Source organism: Metopolophium dirhodum, chromosome 6 (genome assembly GCF_019925205.1).
Source record: "Metopolophium dirhodum isolate CAU chromosome 6, ASM1992520v1, whole genome shotgun sequence".
NCBI classification, from domain to species: domain Eukaryota; kingdom Metazoa; phylum Arthropoda; class Insecta; order Hemiptera; family Aphididae; genus Metopolophium; species Metopolophium dirhodum.
In genome coordinates this window covers 11,527,264-11,549,314 of record NC_083565.1, presented here as the reverse complement: position 1 = coordinate 11,549,314, position 22,051 = coordinate 11,527,264, and the positions used below count along the sequence as shown (strand labels likewise).

Sequence of the window (22,051 nt, the reverse complement as noted above, 5' to 3'; positions counted from 1 at the left end):
TCCAGTAATGTTTTCGCCTCAATGATTCAAAAGTAGATCGGCGCCTATGCGCCGACTATTCTATTGCGACCGAGTCACCAGCGGACTCTGTCGAGTTTAATAGTTTCACGTCAAACGGCGCAAATTGGCGAGTAAATCATTTATTTATTTGTTGATGAAATTTGGTCATTTCAGGATAACCACCATTAACAATAATATTATAATATTGTTTCAACTTTAATCATACACACACGTGTGTGATGGAATTCGAATTACATGTCGACCTTCTGATAAATTATAGCAAATTATTGTTGTGATTTTACAAAGTTCAAAAGTTTACGACGTAGATCAATGTAAGTCTTGGCTGTTGTACCTACTATATGGTATGTTATTAAAACGCACTTATTCTACGTAATATTTCGTACAATTTAACACTAATAATACAATAACCTTTTATTGTTGCGTGCATGATATGACGTATTGTTCTGCGTTTAACACCGTTTTAATCACAAAACATTACAATGTATACGACTTGTTCACTGTAATTACTGTATAATAATAAATTGAATTAATTGCGATGCTATATAGCTATGCGTGTTAATTACCTGCGATTATAATGATGTAAAATTACGGTAATAATAATTATCTGCTATAAGAATAGGGGGGATATGTATATGTAGGGGGATGAAGTGGCCGAGCGGACTAAGACGTCGGCTGCGACGCATCCGGCGCTGGTTCGATACCTCGGCCGCGGGCGGCGTTTTCCTTCGGGCAAGTCATGGCGTCCGGAGAACAAGTGCCGCCATCCCCACACCCGGGGCATGGCAGAAACCTACGGCCTACGGGTGCCCCATAAATTCGATATATTTCGATATACGATATCGGAAAAATGTGGGTGATATCGATACCTTTGAATTATGTCGTTGGCCATCACAACTTGTTTCCGTCTTACAAACATAATCTATATGATTATATTCAATAAATGCAGAACATTGAACATTAATATTACGGTCAGTAGAATAAATATTAAATGCTGTTCGATTTAAAAGTGAGTTGACTAGTATCAATGTACCATAATTGAAGGCTATCCATGTAATCTCCTAATTTTCTATTGATATTTAAATATTCAAGCGTTTCGAGCCAGTTATAAGCGTTGAAAATTGTATTATTTTACATCGTTATAAACTTATAATTCACTTTGAAGATTAAAATACCTATCAATCAAACCTGCAAAATACCATGGATAGTACCTATTCTTAGGTACCTTTTTTGATATCGGGTCAATATTATTCACTCTAATATTTGAGGTTTTAAGCTTACAACACAAAATGGGTTCTGTTTAACCTAAATTTGTGTTATTGTACGTTTGTAATAAGGAGTCAATATACGACATGGTATATGAGTGTCCTCTTAGTGATAAATAGTTTCACGTCATTAAGCACTATATAGTTTGCATTATTTCAAACAAATAACAATACATAAATATTAATATGTCAACTTCGAAAACCGTCTTCTAGGTATAGCCACAGGGCACTCTCATAACTTCAACGAAAAAAAAAAACCACAATATAAGCTTTGGGGGAATCTTGATTAATGTTTTAACACCACGAAAAAAATGTTTAAACGAGTAGGTATTATTCGCCGCAGTAATAATCTGTCCGGGAAATTTGGCGTCACGCTATATAATACATATATAGGTGCCTAGGTAAGTCGGTATACCTACTTATACCAGCGAGGGTCGCAATATATACTCCACCGGCAGCCGTATTATAATATCATGTCACGCCGGCACCGGGTCGTTTGTTCGAAAAACATTTGCCGATCTCGAACAATTGACGTCGGTCGCATCCACTGTACGCCATAATAATATATAATAATAATAATAATAATAATAATATCATCACATAATAATATAATATTATCCTCGTTGCGGGGATAAAAGAAATAACCGTCTGGGTCGGCACCACTATCGCTGGCACGTCGGAAGTAAGTCGCATATAACGGGACGAAAATCTGAACCCCCACCCCACTACCATTTTCACTCCCGGTGCGTGTTTTCCACGCGTGTTTCCACCTCCTGGCTCCTGCAGGCTCCCCGGTCGCCGTTTTCTCGCACGAAGTCGGCGAGCAGGCGCGCCACGTTCCCATACCAGCCACCTATATAATATATATATATATATAGAGGCAACATATTGTTTGTAATATACAGCCAGCCGATATTTATGGTCTTGGCCATTGTCTCGACGCGTAACCGTTTCGGGAAGACGCCCGTTTTAAATCCTAGGTTTATTTATACATTATTTTCGGCGCTCGTCGGATTCGGATTAAAACGGCGGAGAGGAGCGCGCTTTCAACGAGACTTTTTTTTGAAATTAATCACCATAATATACTACGTTAAACGAGACACGGTATTCAGGTGTACACCGGATAATAACCGCGGTGCAAAGCCGAGATTTCATTCGTATCGCGATTGGCGTGCAAAGATTGGGTATATTATCGGCCGCGAGAGCGGGACGTGTATTTATGCACGGAAAATACGATTAACAATGGCAAAAAATGTAACCCAACACGGGTACCTATTAATATTATTGTTATTATTTATAAACACCGTGAACAAATTATAATATTGTACGTTTCACACACAAAACACAAGATAAATAAATAAATCGTACGTTCTTGTTCGAGATATAAAAATGATGTGTGATAAAAAAAAAATTATAAATCTACCAACATAAAAACCTACAAACCCTACAAAAATAGCTAATGGCCTTGGTTGCCGGGCTCAAGATCAAAAAAAAAAATTATAAATACGCTAAATTTCAAGAATGGTATTATATACGTTGGTAGTTACAATATCACAACGTTACTTGAAGTGCACGTCACTTCGTAGTGAAAATTCGTGCAACTTATTATATATTTTTATATATATTTACGATTTCCGAAGTTCCCGTAAACACCTAATATTAAACATTTACTATTCGTGTTTAGAAACAAACTACGTTTTACATACATTTGCTTTCAAGCGAAATAAAACCACAAATACCTTGTATTACACCTTTAAAATAATATTGTAAATATAGACATATTCAGCTTACTCAACTATTTGTTTCGAGGAAAATTAAAACAAATCGGTTACATATTTTGTTCTTATTGAGAATTTGAGTATTTGAACTTTGGTTTCATGTATTCACAGTACTATATTAATTTATGTATATTTTTTCGTTAAATTTATTTGACTGGAATTTTGATCATTTTTTTCATTTTATACTTTGAATTTTTCCATTTTGGAAAACTTTTGTGGTGCAAAATGCGAGATGCGTATGGATATTCACAACCTTGATTGATTGAGATATATGTTTTCATATTGGTTATTTATGTTTTTTAAAAACTTTTGTTCCAAACTTTATTACTGTATTTTTTACACGTTTTATTTTTTTTCAAATATTTTATATGCAAGAAAGTGTAATCGATATAAATACAAAGTAGAACTGAAATGTAAAACCGCATTCATGAGTTATTGTTATTACTTTTGTAGATTTAAATAAATTATTGTTTCCGATTTAAGTTTTTTTTTTTTCAATTTCTGTATAGGATTTTAGTTCTATTTGTCAATAATAATTTTTATTATATTCGGTTATCAAAGAGAAATGATTTGTGAAAAACGAATGTCCTCCGCTGAGCTTGTTAACTTATATTTATTTATACTTCACAGTCTACAGCAATTATTAGAAAAATACGAAATACTATAATATAAGATTTAAATGGTATTAAATCTATTTTTCTTTTATCAGAGGCTTCAATTTTCTTGGAAAATGTATAGCAACAATATAAAAAAAAAGATATAGATATCTGAGATTCTATTTGTATGACATCAATATTACTCGGCGAAAAAAAAGCAAAATACATTTCCAAAGGTTTATACGAATATTTGTATAATTTATTTTTGTGAACTAAGTATTTAATTCAGTGAACCAAATAATTGGTAAAGATTTCAAATTATTCGGCTTTATTTTGTACAATATAGATTCTAAGTGGAATATATAGGTTAAGGTTTAATATCAATGTATATACTTCTTTAGAAATCGTTTCATCGCTGTTTTGTGACTTTAAAATGTTCATAGGTTCCACCTTATTTAATTTAGAAATGCAATACAGTTGAATATTTAAGGTATAATGAGAAAATTCGTAAAAAACTCTCGTGTAAAATAATCATTTCTGAAAATGAATATTGATATTTTAAATTTGAAAAAAAATGTCTTATTTAGAGTATTAAATGTAATAAAAATAGCAATATAGTTCATAGTTTGATAGTTTGTACCTAGTTGATTATATGAATATATTCTACAATATGCAAGTTAAAAAGTTTCGGCAATTTGTGAAAAACAAAACCAAATTCAAATTAAGCCATCGTGAGTTCGTTATTTTCTGTGTCCTTTACAAGTTTAGTCCACAGTTGCTTACCTATTAGGTAACTTGTGTCATCATTGTTAATGAATAATATAACTAATACAAAAACGAATACAACTAAAAATGTTGCCAACAACTTTTATATTACATATTTGTCTTAAAACGTAGTTATTTGGTTACACGAAGCATAACTAAGTTACATAATATGTGCTAAAACGGTACCCAGGTTGAATGTTTAAAAGCTCAAATTTTACAAGTTAAAAGATTAAGTTAATAATGCAATTTTAGTAGACACACATATTATACAACGTATAATGACTTAACCTGTTTTTTTATAGTTAACCTTAACAAATGCTTTTGAATAACTTCAAGTTAATTTATACACGTCAAAACTAAATTAGATTTTTGAACTTTTTTCTATATTTTTTTTATCAATTACATTTCACTCTGTTTGCATAATTTAATGTTTACCACAAAGCCATACAGTTAATATAATAATTACATTAAATGTAAACAAAAATTATCTTCATATTATCATAATGGACGCACACGGTGTGTGTATAAACTGGATACATAACTAAAAGGACTAATACAAGTCATGATCGATACTCATAAAACGAACTGTGCGTGTCTATGAGAATAATTATTTTGCAATGTGGTAGTGATATATTTATATACACATACTACGTATATAATTATTGTAATTATTCAGTGTACGTTTCATTTACGAACTGAAAATAAAATATGATGACATAATATTACACTGTTTTGATCAACTACTCAATAACCAACAACAGATACTATGCATATTTTAATAAATGACCGATAAACAATGAACATCGTCACAAGATACCAATATCAATTTGTTCGGTGGTATTTATCAGACTCCTCATATTGTATTTGTATATAGTTACACGTTTTGTCAAATAAATGTACTTCACCCAGGCGTAGTATAACGTAGTGGGATACGTTTTTAAGCAAGTCCTGTAGAATATGTCCTTTGGGGAAGTATTCAAATCACATCGTGTCCCGGAATAATTTTCAGTTTTCACTTTGGTTAATAAGTAATAATACCCACTAACACGAACATTCAGACGGCATCAGATGTCGCAATCTATCGCTAGGTATATGTTTCTGAGAAGAAAATAATGATACTACATAACGGTGAGCTAGGGGCATTCCAGTAAAGTTAATTACGGAGACGATGAAACTGGGACATTTTTGTCAACTAAAAGGTTTTAACAAATGTTCGAAGCCACAGAGACAATAGGCTTTCAGGAGCACGGCGCAGCTTTTGTTCCCAACGACAAAGCCCATCATGCAACCAAAAAGCTTGTCTCTCTCGCTATCCCCTAATATTTCACTTTTTTATGTTTCATTTTAAAAACTTTAAACTGCTGGATTATTAAAAAAAAAAAACTTGCAACTAATTCCGCCTTGGTTTATAGAGTTTTCTGTTATTCTACGTAGTACGTGTACTTACATATTGTTGTGTAGCGCCACAGCGTTGTTTACAGATTGTTTACAATGTAAACACAAAGAAATTTTGTCAATTATTTTTCTAAAATTTTGCAATTTTTTGTTTTTAAAATCAACACGAGAGAAAATGAATTAATATGACATTTAATGGTATAGGTACTATTACACAAATATAGAAATATTTTTATGATAGGCAATGAAATAATAGCTGATTGCAACTCAATTATATAGCTTCAGAGATTAAGTACCTGCAACTTAGTTAGTTTACGTTGTCCGATTTTGATTCCCCAAAAAAAATTTGAACTCTGTAGAAAATTATCTATAAATCGTACGGAACACTTCGTAAAAATTAAATCTTATATTCTTCTGAAATGTAATTTAAAACTTGAGTTTTTTCAAATTATAATTCAAATTCATATTAAAAACAAAAAGTGTTTCGTACGACTACAGAAATTTTTCTGTTGAATTCAAATATTTTTTTCAGATCAAAATCAGACCACGTTAACTAACTTTAATTTTGTTAAAACAATAAGTAAGTTGTCTTAAAATTCGTATTCATTGTAAATTGTATATTGTTATCGAGTTATTGACATAAACATGCGCGTACGAGAGTGGTAGCCGCATTCAATTTCACTCACACTAATACTCATTTAAAACCAACACATGGATCCCAGGTGGCTAAGACGAGATTAAAAATTGCCTAAATGTTGCCCCTTTAAATAATAGTTGTAGCGAGGCCCCTTAATGAGTATCATGTGGTGATACAAACTTCTGTTTTTCAAATAAAAATCCCCCCTTTTTACTGTGATTAAAAAATGTCGATGTACCTTATTCAACATTTGAACGAGTAGTTGTTCAATTACTCAAATGTTTATGCTAAGGATAATAGTCCTGAAAAATGGTTTTCAAAAATATAAAATAGCTGTTATATTGGATCTAGTGTTAATTATACTTGGACCATTTTTACAAATTTAAAATATAAATAGATTAACATTAATTAGGTACTAACATTTTTAAAACGCTATCTAATATCTTCTAGACCCATTATCATGAACCTATTATCCTTATACTTTAGTACACAAAGTAGGATAAGTCAAAAACTATACTTGTTCGAATTTTGATTTTGAAACAACAACATTTTCAGAAAAATTATTCGCTAAGTAGCTTATAACGGAAAAGGATGGGTTTTCATAAGAAAAGTAGAAGTTTGTGTCTTCAAAATGACACTTCTTAAGTAGTAGGCACAAAAATCAATAAATTTAAAAATATGGTTTTTAATTATAATTAAAAAAAATCATATTTTTAATAACTTGCATTGTTGAAGAAAAAAAGGGGTGAGCACGCTTGGTGAATAACTTTGTATAATAATGAGTCTTGTAAAACATAATATTTTAAGTGTTGTTCATAAAATAAGCTTAATTTAAATGTAAGGTTTTTATCACACAAAGAGAAACTATCGAAAAAATCAAAAAAATATAGTCTACATACGATTTTCGATCTATACCGCATAATTATCATAATATTTATCGATCACTCGGTCTAATCGATAAAAACTGTAAAGGCTGAAGAAATAAATATAATCAATTATTCTCTCCACGTGTAATGCATTACACCCAAAATCTTAAAGCAGCTTTACGATAGGTAACTGCATTATTTTTCTGTGTTGTTCTACAACAACAATTAATTTAATAAATGTATTATTGAAATAGCTCTAAGTCATTTACATTTTACATATTATTACTATGAAGTGAATTAATTTTTAAGATACCTTACCAATAAAAATCGGCGAGAATCTAACAATTATACCGCTAATTGATTTGATAATAATGTATTTGATCGTATTAATTTTCTCTATTATAGATTCAAAACAATTTTTTATCGTTGAAAATTTATTATGAAATCAATATAACATCTCGTTTAAAATTAAATATTTTAGCTCAACCAAAATTCATTTTTTTTTTCGTTGGAATTGAAAGAAGAAATGTATATAAAAACATTTCAGGTTTTTTTTTACATAAACTATAAAATTAAAAATATTTATTACACTAATAAATAAAATACCATGAAACGTTGTTGAGATAAGTGCCTACATTGTATTTTTAAAATTGTATTGTAATTTTTTGTTGCTGAAAACGTTACATCAAAACAAAAACCCTGTGTGAGTTTCTATAGATTAACATTTTTTTCAACAATAACTATAATTTAATTTGATGTTTGACAATCACAATTTATATATAACTACCTACCTATACTTGTGAATATATATATATATAAAAATATGTTTATTATATAAACAACGCCATTTTTTCAATTTAAACCTACGATAAAAATGTATGAAATGAACAATTTTATTGTGTTTTCCCCCGAGTTTTCCCTTATAACCGAATTATATTAAATTTTTTTCGATATTCTAACGTTGTCATAATGTCATGTAGGTACATAAAATAAATATATACCTATTTCATTTAAACCACACAATTTTAAATAATATTATGCGACGCTATATCGTTATTGATATAAATTATTCGATTTGAAGTTTGTAATTTACATAAACAATTTATATAAATTGTTTGCGAATTAAAACATATAATTCTTCAATATTTGAATTGAATGTTGCCGCATAATATATCATGTTTGTGTCCAATAAATTTTCACACGCGAACATCGAAAATACTAGAAAACTCATAAACTTTCGGATGGTATAAATCAAATACGTGATCGTGTTTTTCGTTTACAGATATGTGGCCGAAATTTGCATTTCTCGGACTCATGATCATCCGGTTAATGGTATCTGCGAATCCGGATGCAAAGAGACTGTACGACGATCTCTTGTCCAGTTACAATAAGCTCGTGAGACCCGTGGTGAACACCAGTGATGTTCTACGCGTGTCTATAAAACTCAAACTGTCGCAGCTCATCGATGTGGTACGTACTCAAAATAATGTTATTTGGCTTGAATATTCAACTTGTCTACTTATTACAATGAAGTTAGTGTGAATATTGATTGACAAACTCACTACATATCGTTATTATTATTTTTTTTTAGTAAATTAAGCAACTTTATTAAGGTAATTAATAACATTATTATTTTCATTAATTATAAAATGTCCCTTTTATTATACACAAACTTTAATATCTATTGACATCTTTCAACTCAAAATTAAATTTATTATCCTGGGAAAAAAAGATTAAATAAATAATAGGAAATGGTCTATAAAAAAAAGTATTACTTAATCATTTTTTTTTTTACCAAACTTTAGTAAACAAACTACAGGGTTTGCATACAATCAAAAACAACCTATAAATCATCTACATGTGACACTTAAGTTTATATATTTTCTAAAAAGTAAGAACAAAACGAAAATACAAAATTTTTAATTTTAAATATTTACTTAAAAGTAGTTACTTATAAAGTTATAAATTATTATACCAATAATGTTTATATGAACATACATTTATGTTTAAAATAGTCTGTAGTGGTTTTGTCACAAACACGGCAAATGCATAATATATAAATATTATTTTATAATGTTATTAAAATCGAATATCACAGATGAACACATGCCTGTACGATTGGTTATACATTATTATGATTCAGTTATTTAGACCATATCATGTGTAATAACTATAGAGTATAATATGTGTATTTACTATTTACGTACTTTCCTATCCTAGAGTATGTTATATTACCTATAAATTTATCAATATTTAATCTAGGTCTCTATATAAATAATATATTCATAATATACGTACGTACCTATAGCTAATGAAACTATTTAAAAGTAGAAATAACGTACAATTTATAGGTATTTACCTACATTAAGTAAGTTATTATTATGTATGCAATTTAACATAGTAATGTATAGTGTATGTATAGTGTTAGTGTTGGATCTCTAATAAATTAATAACTTCAAAAGAAATTTTGTAAATTATGAATTTTTGCACGGGGTGCCGCCATTGAGTGATTTCCCCCTCCCGCCAATCAAACCACATCAAATTTACTTATTGTATAACTTGTAAATATAGATTGTAAACATAAATTTATGTTCAGTAAAAAAAAAAAAAAATTACGAATTTATTAAGAAAAAAAAATGTTTTTTTATAAAATTCCACGGTACGGAAAAATAACGGATATTTGTCAAAATACAGTACCTATACCTATTGTTTTCACTTTTTTAAAAATTAAGATTATACATGTGTCATAATAATTAAACATTGTTAGTAAAATTATGAAATACTTAACTTTAATATGATTGTGGCACATGTTGTTCGTTTATTTCGCTCACATTTGATCAATTTGCAACAATGAACTTTACTGTATTAGACATCGATATAATAGTTGTGTGTTTAAAATATTGGCGTAAGTGATTCAGAGCATAATGGGAGAAACTCTTCGCGTTTTATATTGTGCGATACTCCTTTTGAATAATTCTACAGGCGATTGCTTGCAGTGATAATGGAGATGCAAGCTTATGAAGCTTTTCAGCCAATCAATAAATAATGGACCACGACTGTGGCCGATGCTAGACACTAAAGAAATAGACAAATTTGATCAGGATTTGGGGTTAGGGGGAGCAAGTAAAAGGATAGTTGCGTATTCTCCAGTGGGTTTTTATCGGACACGAAGTACGTAGGGATAGAGGACTATATAGATTTTTTTTTATTCTGTTTCTTTTTTATGGTAGGTGGTAACATTTTTTTTTTCGTAAAAAAAGAGATCGTAAAACGCACTACCCGACATATTTTATGGTTCAAAGTAATGAAAACCTCTTTTAATATGCGGCAGGAACTATATAGTGTATGGAAATTGAAAACTTTAAACATCTTCTATTGTTAGTACCTACCTCCTGGTCCACCCTTTACCTACCGCAATCATTCGTCGAGCACCGACGAATATCATATTATTGAAATATCATATTATTTGAGTGTTGAGTCACAATTTAACAAAAGAAAAAAGGGAGAAATAGGTGACCGCTCTCCCGTACAGTAGGAGTCGAGTGTACCTCGTCATTGAGTAGGTCACTGTAAAGGATGTGTTAAATTTGAATTCAATACCTATAATCACTGCGTACGAAGAACAATTCTGAGCGTAGACAGTCTATCAGCCTATTAAGTATAGTATTGTTTTATCGCACAACCATCTAATTTAAATGTGTGTAAATGACTATATTACATCTTATACAGTTACATACTATCTTTTAATAAAAACCGAGGATTTCGCTTTTGCTGTTTAGTAATTAGTAGATTTTCAGTGTACCTTGTCATTGAGTAGGTTATTGTAATAGGTGTGTTAAATGTTTAAATTTGATTTCAATGATAAATCATTGTATATGAAAACACAACGATAAGTGAAAGTGACGGGTGGATTAACCATCTAGTTCTAAGGATAAATTTTATGCTAACACTGTTGCTTATTCATACTATTATTAGATAATATTTTCTTAATTTAGTTGTTAGACTTATTTGTTGTCAAAATAAACGTCGCATAAAATCAATTATAATACCAACGTAATGTATCATAGGTTAGGTTTGTGTAAATAGATTCGTGGTATAAAATAATATCTTAAAAAATCAGTATGAATATTTTGAAAAATCTCAATAAGTATAAAAATTAATATTATTCACACCTACATAATATACATGATACATAATAACAATAAGCTGCAATACCTTATGATTACCTAATTTGTTTCAATCACACGAAATAACTAGGACTGACATTTGAAAAAAAAATCATATATTTTTATTTTTATATTTGTGAATTTTCGTAAGGATTTGTTGGACTTTGCACATGACATTTTCATTACGAGAATCAAATATTGTAATATTTTAAGTGCTTACACGTAAATTGCTCAAAAAGAGCATTCATTTTTAAAATAATATACAAAGTCCAGAAACATGTCTAAATATGTCGTACAATTTCAAGTCCCTACAGTTTTATTTTATTCTGAGTTATAAGACTGAAAAAAATTATTTACTTGCTTCAAAGGATCATGCTGCGATGAGTGATGACAGACACAATATAATGATATATTATTGAAAAACACTTAATTGTAAGACCAATTCATGCTCCGTATACCAACCTATGTGAAAAGTAATTTATTCTTCTTTGCAAACTTTTTAATAGTAGATTTCTAATAGTTAAATACAAAAAAAAAAAATGTATCTGATTAAGATTAGATTTAATACGATTGCGTACTAATTTGAACATTCTTAAGACTGGAAATAATCAAAAATTTTTCCAATAATATTATCAATAAATTAGTCATTGTTTTCAATTTAAGTACTTGTTTGAATATTAAAGTTAAATGCATTAAAAGTATAAAATATTCGTTATTTATGTTTTATATTTTAAATCTCGATAGTATACTTATAATGGTAAATATATAATATATATATAATATTTTGTTATAATAGTATTTTTTTATTTTTTTTTTGAGGCTTCGACAACTGAAGTCATTAGCCTGTGGAACTGTGGGGTATTGTATGTATTGAACACGTGCGTGTGTTTGTTTTGGCAGAATTTTTAAGTGGGCACCCGTAGGTATCTGCCATGCCCGGGTGGGGGATAACCTCTCTCTCCGGACACCGTTACTGCTCGAATAAAATGCCACCTGTGGTCGAGTTCGAACCGGCGACGGTGCGCGTCGCAACCAACGCCTTAGTCGCTCGGCCACTCCGCCCTCCCCTTTTTATTTTATATTTTAATTAGAACCTAAAATTTGATTGTTGACATTTATATTAAAATTGTTTTCTTAATTTTATTAAGTATACATTATTAGGAAAATCGTTAGGTAATTAATTGTCATTCTTGTAAGTCAGTATTTGAGAAATAAGGTATGTAGTATAAAAATAAATTAGTAATTCAGTACCCCTTAAATATTCTTCTTGTCTAATATTTGAACTAGATAAATAAGATTATTTTAATGTTGTACCTACCTATTAAAATGTAATAACTAATAAGTAATGTTGGGTAAACATAGGTGAGTAAATTGATATCGTATTACAATAAACGTATTAAATTTATTGGACTCCAAATTGTGTTTGAAACGTTTAAATATGAATACAGGTAGTAGAAAATATATTGTTGATCGTAAAACCATTGTCAACCTAAAACTTATAGAATTATTTCTTAGTAGTTTACTTGGACATTAATACTATAATATAACAGCAACATAAATACAATTAATTGTTTAAGCTACGATACCAAATAGTGTGTTTAAATGTTCAATTCTGCAAAGAGAAATATCATGGTAAATACATGTGTAAGCAATACTGCATAAGTTGATTCTATGAATACTTATAGTTGTTTCATGGAAAGTTCGAGGCACCCTATATGTACGTCCGTGCGTGCATTTTAAGATTTTATTAATTCTTTTACTCTTTCGTTTGTTGGTTAAGCCACTATATACATTTTTTTGTACCTATCTATGATTTTTATGAAACCGCACACATTGTATTAATGCTGAAGTAAAATAACGTACTTAGAACGTAGGTTTTTTCTAATTTAGTTGTTATAAATCAGAGTAATTCTATACACCACTCATCATTAAATATCCAGTTGATAATCTGAATTGTATGGAATTCAAGTGTTCAGATATCGATACTGAATATCTTAAGAGTATACAACTGACCATTTGCAATAAAATAATTATTATGTTATATGTTTTTACATAAATGAAAAATTAATTTTTCAAGATTAAGTAAAACATTGAAATAATGAAATGTTTAATCATGATAAAATGCATATTATTATAATGTTGCATTATTTGTGATAAAAGCCATAATTAAAAAATAAAACTTTTTTAATAATTTAAGTAATCCGAAGAAATGATAAATATTTATTATTGTGCAAAATATTCATGAAAAATCGTGTAAAATATTAAAAGTTTTTAATTACAACGAAATGTATTAATTTCACTACGTTATTACAATTAACATTTATTTTTAGATTTATGATGATTTTATCATAAATTAGACACAAAGTCTTGTTTATAGCTGCTCGTACATAATAATATATTAATGGGGGATGGAGTGGCCGAGCGGACTAAGGCGTCGGTTGCGGCGCGCACCGACGCCGGTTCAAAACCTCGGCCGCAGGTGGCATTTTTCTTCGGGCTAGTGCCGCCATCCCTCACCCGGGCGTTGCAGATACCTACGAGTGCCAACTAAAAAATCTGCCAAACTGTGTAAACGTATTTAAACCTTTTTTTTTTTTTTAAATAATGGCGTTTATTGAGGATTTACAATCTGTACATTATATACAATAAGTAAATATGATAAGGTATAATAAATAATATAAAACAATGGCTTTCAGTAACGTGTAGGGAGGCTCGCAGTCGAGTCACCCTTTTACAATGAAGTTAAATTTGTATGAGTAATATAAATGTATTTTATTGGTTAAGAAGATCTCTGCACCAGTTACGTTTGAGACGTCTTGTGGGGTTGTCAGGAAGAGTTTTTGAGGCCAATTGAGAGATGAGGTGGTTGGGGTTCATATGGAGTTTCCCATGAAACCTTTTATAGAAATTGGTGGCTGTATCATGGATGGTTTTGATTTGAAGGTCATCATGAAGTAATTTGTTCGTTACGTACCAGGGGGCTTTAGCAATGATACGGAGACAGATTGATTGAAAAGCTTGAATCGTTTGAGTATTGGATTTTTTGGCTGGGAAAACGTATTTAAACCTTTACTGTAGGTTTAAATACGTTAAATAAATCCCATATTTTGGCACAGGTTAACAGACGAACCATACATAAACGTATACTAGACACTCCTTGGTGACATCACACTGCTCCGTGAATTGTCAACCATGATTTCCGGAAAAAATACATCAATGTGATTGGCTGAATTCAGTGGTTGGTTAACGGCCTACCACAATGTTAGCATTGTTACCATATTATTATATTAGATATACCAGAGAGTAGAATCCAATCCTACTTTAGCCTGGGATACAAAACACGAGAGTTACAATTATGAAACTCGAGGCAGTCAACTTGTTAAATAACACGAATGAGTGTGCGTCGGTGAATTAAGTGGGACGATGAGTGAGCTACTGGAGACTACAGTAGGATATTGTGGGTAATTTTTAATTCTGGGCCTGAGGGATTCCTGGATTTTTGATTGAAATGGGAAGGGGTGTCGTGTTTTTCCATTTTGAAAATATTGTAGGTACATAAAATTAAAAAATAACAATTTATAAAAACTGTAGTGTCCAGCAACATAAAATGTATGGATATTTATTTTTTTATTGTATTATGGCTTTGGCATCTGAGGTTACTCTTATGCCTGAAGGTTATTTAGTCGGTTTTTACTAAGGGGGGGAGTACGGTAGATTAGAACACGTGTATATGTGGCGAGGATTTGTCACTCAAAACCCGGGTGGTCACCCATCCGGGAACTAGAGACACTGGCTGATGCTTGACCTCAGAACACGTTAGTGACTGAGGCCAACCATCGTGCCACACCAGGCCACTGTGTAATCTTATAATACAATAATACGATATCAAGTTTCAGTATTCAACCCTAACTGTTTAGGTATGAACTGAATTTTAATGTACAAAACAAAACTTAACTTGTAAAAAAAAGGGCCAGGGGGGGGGCGCCATCGCCTCCCCCAAAGACGCCCTTGACAGTGCGCTTCAGTATATATGTGATCGGAATACACACGCATTTGAACACAGCAGTTCCAAACTTTGTTACGTGAGGTTATAAACGGGTTTTTACGACTTTCCGGGACATTGATTATTTTACACGACTCGTATTTTCTTTTGTGGTTCGCGATTATTGCCGATAAATAGTACGAGTTCCAGGGAGGTTTTTTTTATTTGTTACGACTGCGATAAATTCGATGTTTTTTTTCGTGTGACCATGACACTCACTTAAACTTCTCTCGCATTTAAAAAAAAAAAACCTTAAACGACAAAAACAAATCACTTCAATTCTGGTCCAAGAGCACAGTAATCCTAAAACGTAGTTAAAATATCTTTTCGATAGTATACGATTACCCCAGCTACAGTCGCACATGGCAATAATTATACAACAATATAGGCATACCGCGGATGACATTATAAACAAAAAATGCTATCCATATAAATTATAAATCAATTCAACACTGCAGTTGCTGGTTAGTGGTGATAAATCTATTGTTTTATGCACATCACCAAATGGTATTTGTAGGAAATTAACAATGCGATATAGTATTGGAAACCTTGACAACGGAAATCGTGATAAATGGGTGTGCTGCAAACGGACACAGCGGCATAGTAAGATTTTCTACACGCATGGCATAGGAAGTCAATACTATTATAATAATATAATATAAGTACGTATAATATTATAATCTGCATAAATGGTTTGTAAAAACATCGTTTTCGTATCCGTGGCAAATGCACGCGTAATTAGTTTTTATTTTCCTAAATCCTATTATAGTGCTTGATACTATGTTATTATTACAATTATAACAACGGAGATCCGCGGAAGTGAAGGTTTTTGGCGTATCAAAGCTTTAAACGTATCGGCTCTGTTTGGTTTCGAGGGACCACATGCAACGACGCATGCGTATCTAATTTGCCTCGAATACGTCTTGGATGATTTCGGTTGAAAATGGCGGGTAACGCAACTTAACCTATCATAATCGGCTTAGAATTTCACAATAAAAAAAAGGTTATCATTTCAAAAATAACAAGTTTGTAACCCCAAAATACGCTCATTTCGGTGGTATACAAACCCAATAGTGGGTATTAAAAATATATGAAAAAGGTATTTAAAAACTCCAAAAATCGTAATTGTTAGTTTTAATATATGTTTTAAATGCATAATCTAAGAGGAAATCGGGGGCGTGCGTGATTCTAAGCGAACAAACTTGTATATACAAGTAAGTGCAAACTTATAAATTAAATCTATTTAAAAAAAAAACTATTTCGTAAAAGTAGACATCTTCTAATCGAGTATTTTCATGCTTTATATAGATGTACGGGTCATTCGTGTCACACGTTATTACAGTTTTTGGAATTTGTTCAGTAGGTAGTAAAATTTGATCTTTATGGATCTTGTATAATATACCATGATTATTATATCAAACCGTTATACGGATTTAATTGTTTACATAAGAATTATGTTTTCAACTGCTGAACATGAAACTATTACGACAAGCAAAGTAAAAAAACTACATATCAGTATTTTTTTTTTTTTTTTTTAGTTTCAACATGCGTTCCGCCCTTATCATTCTCAAGATGCAACTTTAAAACTTTTCAATTGCCGATCATAAACACTTAAGAATATAATATACGTTGTGAGATTTTTTATAACAAGTAGTAGGTTTTTAGCTACGTTTATCGCAACTTCAGGATGACCTGACATGCTTGATGTTCCATCCCTCATACATCGAGGAATACAATCAACAGAAGTTTTAAACGTCGATTTCTAGCGATGAACTTTTTGTCTCGGTAAAAAGTTCTCCAGTTACTGCTTACTTGTTTTCTTTGTGGGTGGAAATGATAAACCCGAGTTGTACTTATCATAATAAGTTTATACATTTCTTAAAAACTCGAGTTTTTCACACCGTATTCTTTTCCACTCCGGACAAAACCTCGGTTCGAATTTTTATTTAATCATTCTTTGGAAAAAAAAAGTACAAGGATACCTAGCAGTTCAACAAATTCATTTTATTTCCCAAACACTTACTTAAAATTCTGCGTATTGAAGTTTTTGGTAATGATGTTAATTCTTCAATTGCCCCAACAGATCGATTTTCCCGCAAAGCAATGGAAATTGCGTTAATGTTTTATTGGTTACTCGTTAGCGCTCGCAGATTGTGTTTATACCCATATTATGCCCTGTGTGGCCTCAATTCAGCCGACCCACGTTATGGTGGTACTATCTCAAAAACGTATTGATTCTCCCTAATACATTATAATTTATTAATCCCGGAATCGTTTATTTCGGCTTACGGTATATGGTAGAATAATTTCGACTGCCATCGCGACTTAAATTTATAAAAACAAGACTATCATGGACGAAGCAAAACAATAGTATTATAATTACTTCATCACATGTCGTACACACAGAAATCGACCAGGTTAGTGGACAGTATTTATTTACATTTGGTACCTACCAGGTAGGTCCAACCTATAAAAATTTCAAATTTTATTAATTTGTATACCTATTGAAAACTGTCTAAATCGGTACGGTAGATAGTCGTTTATTTTTCATATTATTTTCCAAAAATAATATACCTACAGAAATTGTATATTTTTCATACTTCAACCACAGGTTAAATAGAAAATTTTTTAAATAAAATCATATCAGATTAATCTTCTCAATAACTATTTATGTATTTTTACGTTCAACGTAACCCACCTTAATCTCCAAAATGTCGAGAAGATTAATATCAGAATTCAGAGGATTAATTTATCGCAAAAATTGTGTGCACAAATAATTGTAGGTAAACACTATAACTTTCACTATGCATAATACTAAAATAGTGTAGGTATAAATAAACTTATAATAATGTTGTATTATGTGTCTCATGGTTAAGTTTCTGGAGAAAACACTAAACATTTTGCTTTATGGAAGGAGCTATAAAGCCGTTTATGGATTCTATCATTGTGTTGGCTTATTGATCTGCATTTTCGTTTTTTTTCTATAATGATGTAGCCGGGTATCCAAATTAAGGTAATATTTACTTCTATGTTATGTGCTGTTTCACATTTTTTCTCCAAATAATTATTGTAATGTCTTTTGTGTACTTTGTAATTTTTAAATGTTTAAATGTGCTGAGGGTAGTATACTTTTGGAAAGTGTGATAGTTACTTTGATTTTTGTTGTACTCAATAGAAAATAATGGGACGTTTTCGTATTGATAATGTAATGCTATTAACAATTTTCCATTACCTTTGATAAGAAAGTAGAAATATCTATTGTATCATGATATTAACATTATATATATGTTTTATTATTGTTCTTAATTAACATCGGCGGCATTGGCCATTAGTTACAATTATTTTTTTAAACTTCAGTTATACAATTTGGTTATATTTAAGAATTTTAAAATTTGTGTGTCGGTATCCGCGTCGACTCCGTGTGCAGCGTTAACATTACCCATATAGTTTTAATCAGTAACTATAATTTCTATAGTATTTATTCTCATTATAATATTCAAAATTAAATTAAAAAGTCATCTTTAATGATAAAAAGTAATTAAAAATATGTGTTACACTAAAGTAGCTAGTTATAGTATAGTATTATTTCATTTGAATATCAGTAGGTAAGTCGTAATTAATATACCACTTTATAAAGAAATATTTTTTAAATGATAGAATACAGCCCTTTTGTATATATTTTTTTTTAATGAAAATGTTCAGCTCGATGTTCTTGTGTGCATTGAGAAAATATATTTGAACAAAACCTTATATAATTTTAAACATTTAAAAGTCTAATGTAAATTTTGTTAAATATCGGTTCATTTACAATTCCTGTATAATGATTAATTATATCAGTATGTATCTCGAATAATCAATAAAGAAGTTTGTGTTCAACCTTTTTAGTCTTGAATTATTCAAGTTTGTTTTTCACATTTAGTGTAAATAACTAGCCAATAAAAACGAATGTAAAGAGCATAATTACAAATTAATGTAAAACATATTTAGATGGTGTCAACGTTGAAATCGTGTTCACTAATTTATAAACCGGAAGTTCATTAGTTTCTTTTCATAATTTCAACAATTCAAAATTATTACATCTTATCCCTATCAAAATTTGTTTATGTAAACTATGCAAAACAAATTACCTGAACGTGCTTTTGTTTCATCTATTCATCAGAAACTATACTATTCACAGCTGAATAAACCTGGCAATGGTATTGTAGCACACAGCACTTTTCCACTTCCGGATACGAGATGTTGGTTAGTTGAAAGTTTTAGGTACCTAATGGAAAAAAAAATCTTTACAAAGCACAAATCTAGATTCTATACAAAAAATGCGGTTTTTAAGTGAAAAATTGTGTGCTTGTTTAATAGTATTGAAATTTAAATTCTCAATACTAATAATAGTTAGTATTTAAATAACTCGAATAGCATTATAATAGTATTTTAATCAGTACTTAAATTGAATTAAAATTAAGAAATATGTTATGAAAATATATTAAAAAAATTTGGTGGTAGTGAACATAAATAATAGTTGTTTTATTAAACCATTACTCATAGCATATGGGACATATTTGAATATAAATATAATAAAATATTATATATTTTATATTGTAAAATACAAAAAAAAAACTGATAACTTTTTATGTCGTATGACTAGAGATGTAAGCTTAGAAGTTTTTTTTTCATTGCAATTTTCTGGCGATGTTTGTTGAAAATTTTTAAATTTGTATTTTAATGTAGTTTTCGTAAAACAATTAATTTTTGTAGTTGTACGGCTGATATGTTAGTTAAATGTTGAATGTTTATTATTTAATTAGGAACTAAACGACTGTCAATATGAACTATGATTAAAACCCACATATTAAATAAAACTTATTTATCAATTATAAACATAAAAAGATGTGACAATGGTAGTACCTATATGGTCTTGTGTATCTACAATGTAATTTGTAATAACTAATGACTAACAACTACTCAAAAGTAGTTAGTGTAAAATTATGGAAATAACTCAAAAAATGGAAAAATTAAAATGTAGGAAAATATAGATTTATTGGTAATAAATGTATTACCGATAAAAATTAATTTGTAATGATATGTATAATTAGATATGAAAAATTATAAAATTTTCATAATTTTTCACCTTTTTGAAAATGTTCACAACAAAAACGTTTATGAAAATGTGCACCACTACGTATAACACATTTATATATGGTCATTTCTAATAAAATACCATCCGTGTTTTATTGGATGGATGAATATCATAATTTATTTTAGTGTAAGTACAATTACAACTAGCGCACATACTAGAGATCTGCATGGGCCGATATATTTAAGCCCGAACCGGCCCATATCTCTATATGAAAAACCTGGCCAAGTGAAGCCCTTCGGTGTTCTACTTTATGAAACCCAAACCCTCCCAAAGTTGGAATGTTAACAAATGTAGCCCACCCAGCCCTGTCCACTTTAATGAAATATCCACTTAAGCCCATCCAAGCCCAGTGGGGCTAATTGAAGCCCAAACCGACCCATATCCCGATATTTCGCGGTTTATGTAGTAGATGTGTAGATGTAGAATGTAGATGTAGAATTATGATTGTACATTAAATTATTGTACAATGTAAACAATATAATATTATATATTATATAGACGACAGCGGATAGACTAGGTAGTAGGTACTATAGGAACTATCCACTAGGCAGTGGTAGTTTACGGTTATTTATAGTAATATCTCCATACAACGATTACGACAATATCTAAAAATAATTATTAATCGAATTCGATTACAGTTCGCAGTTTGTATAAAATATATTAAAATATATTTCAATTTATAATTTTTAAAGCCCGGCCGGCCCATACTCTGATGTGAAAAGCCCAGTCCATAAAAAGCCCTTTACTGTTATAATTTTTGAAACCTGAGCCCTCCCAAGTCCCAAACATAGTTTAAACTAATAAGTCCACTTAGGCTTTTCCCCCTATAAGAAATATGAGGCCCAGCCCGGCCTAGTGTACCCATGCGGGGCTCTAACACACACTAGTATAGAATGTACATTATTAAAATCAACCGACTTAGGTACGCTTAATAAAATACCATTTTATAGTACATGACTACACCAATGAGTATTCATTTCGCAAAATGAATTATTATAACTTTGATTTGAACAATTGTTATTGTTAGTCTGTATAGAAACTTATATTATTTACTTAATGTTTTAACCTAAAGTCCAGTGTTGGTTATTAACTTCTCAGACAATTTATTAAACTTAAGACTATAATACATTTCAAATACTATCCAAAAGTAAGGCCCATAATTAATCATCCATCCATCCGGAACATTATCATGTAAAAGATAGTACCTATATGTAATAAATTATTTTTTTTTTAAATTAATACAGCGAAAATATTGAATTGATTCAAAAAATCGTTATTTTCAAAAAGGTCTGTCGTCCGTGTCTTTCGGTGTAATTATAACATCTAAATGCAATCCACGTTTCGTTTAAAATAAAGAAATCAGGCTTTCACTACAAAAGTATTTTCCGG

General features: G+C 30.3%; 1 protein-coding gene across 6 annotated transcripts in view; it reads left to right on the top strand.

Moving 5' to 3' along the window:
• The window catches only part of LOC132946947 (acetylcholine receptor subunit alpha-like), a 177,297-nt gene that overhangs the window by 17,319 nt on the left and 137,927 nt on the right, over nucleotides 1–22,051 (top strand). For all 6 annotated transcript variants that reach the window (XM_061017069.1, XM_061017068.1, XM_061017072.1 and 3 more), the window contains one exon: nucleotides 8,603–8,790. In XM_061017069.1, coding sequence (XP_060873052.1) covers nucleotides 8,605–8,790 — 186 coding nt within the window. In that variant the 5' untranslated portion in view covers nucleotides 8,603–8,604. The remainder of the gene's footprint in view (nucleotides 1–8,602; nucleotides 8,791–22,051) is intronic.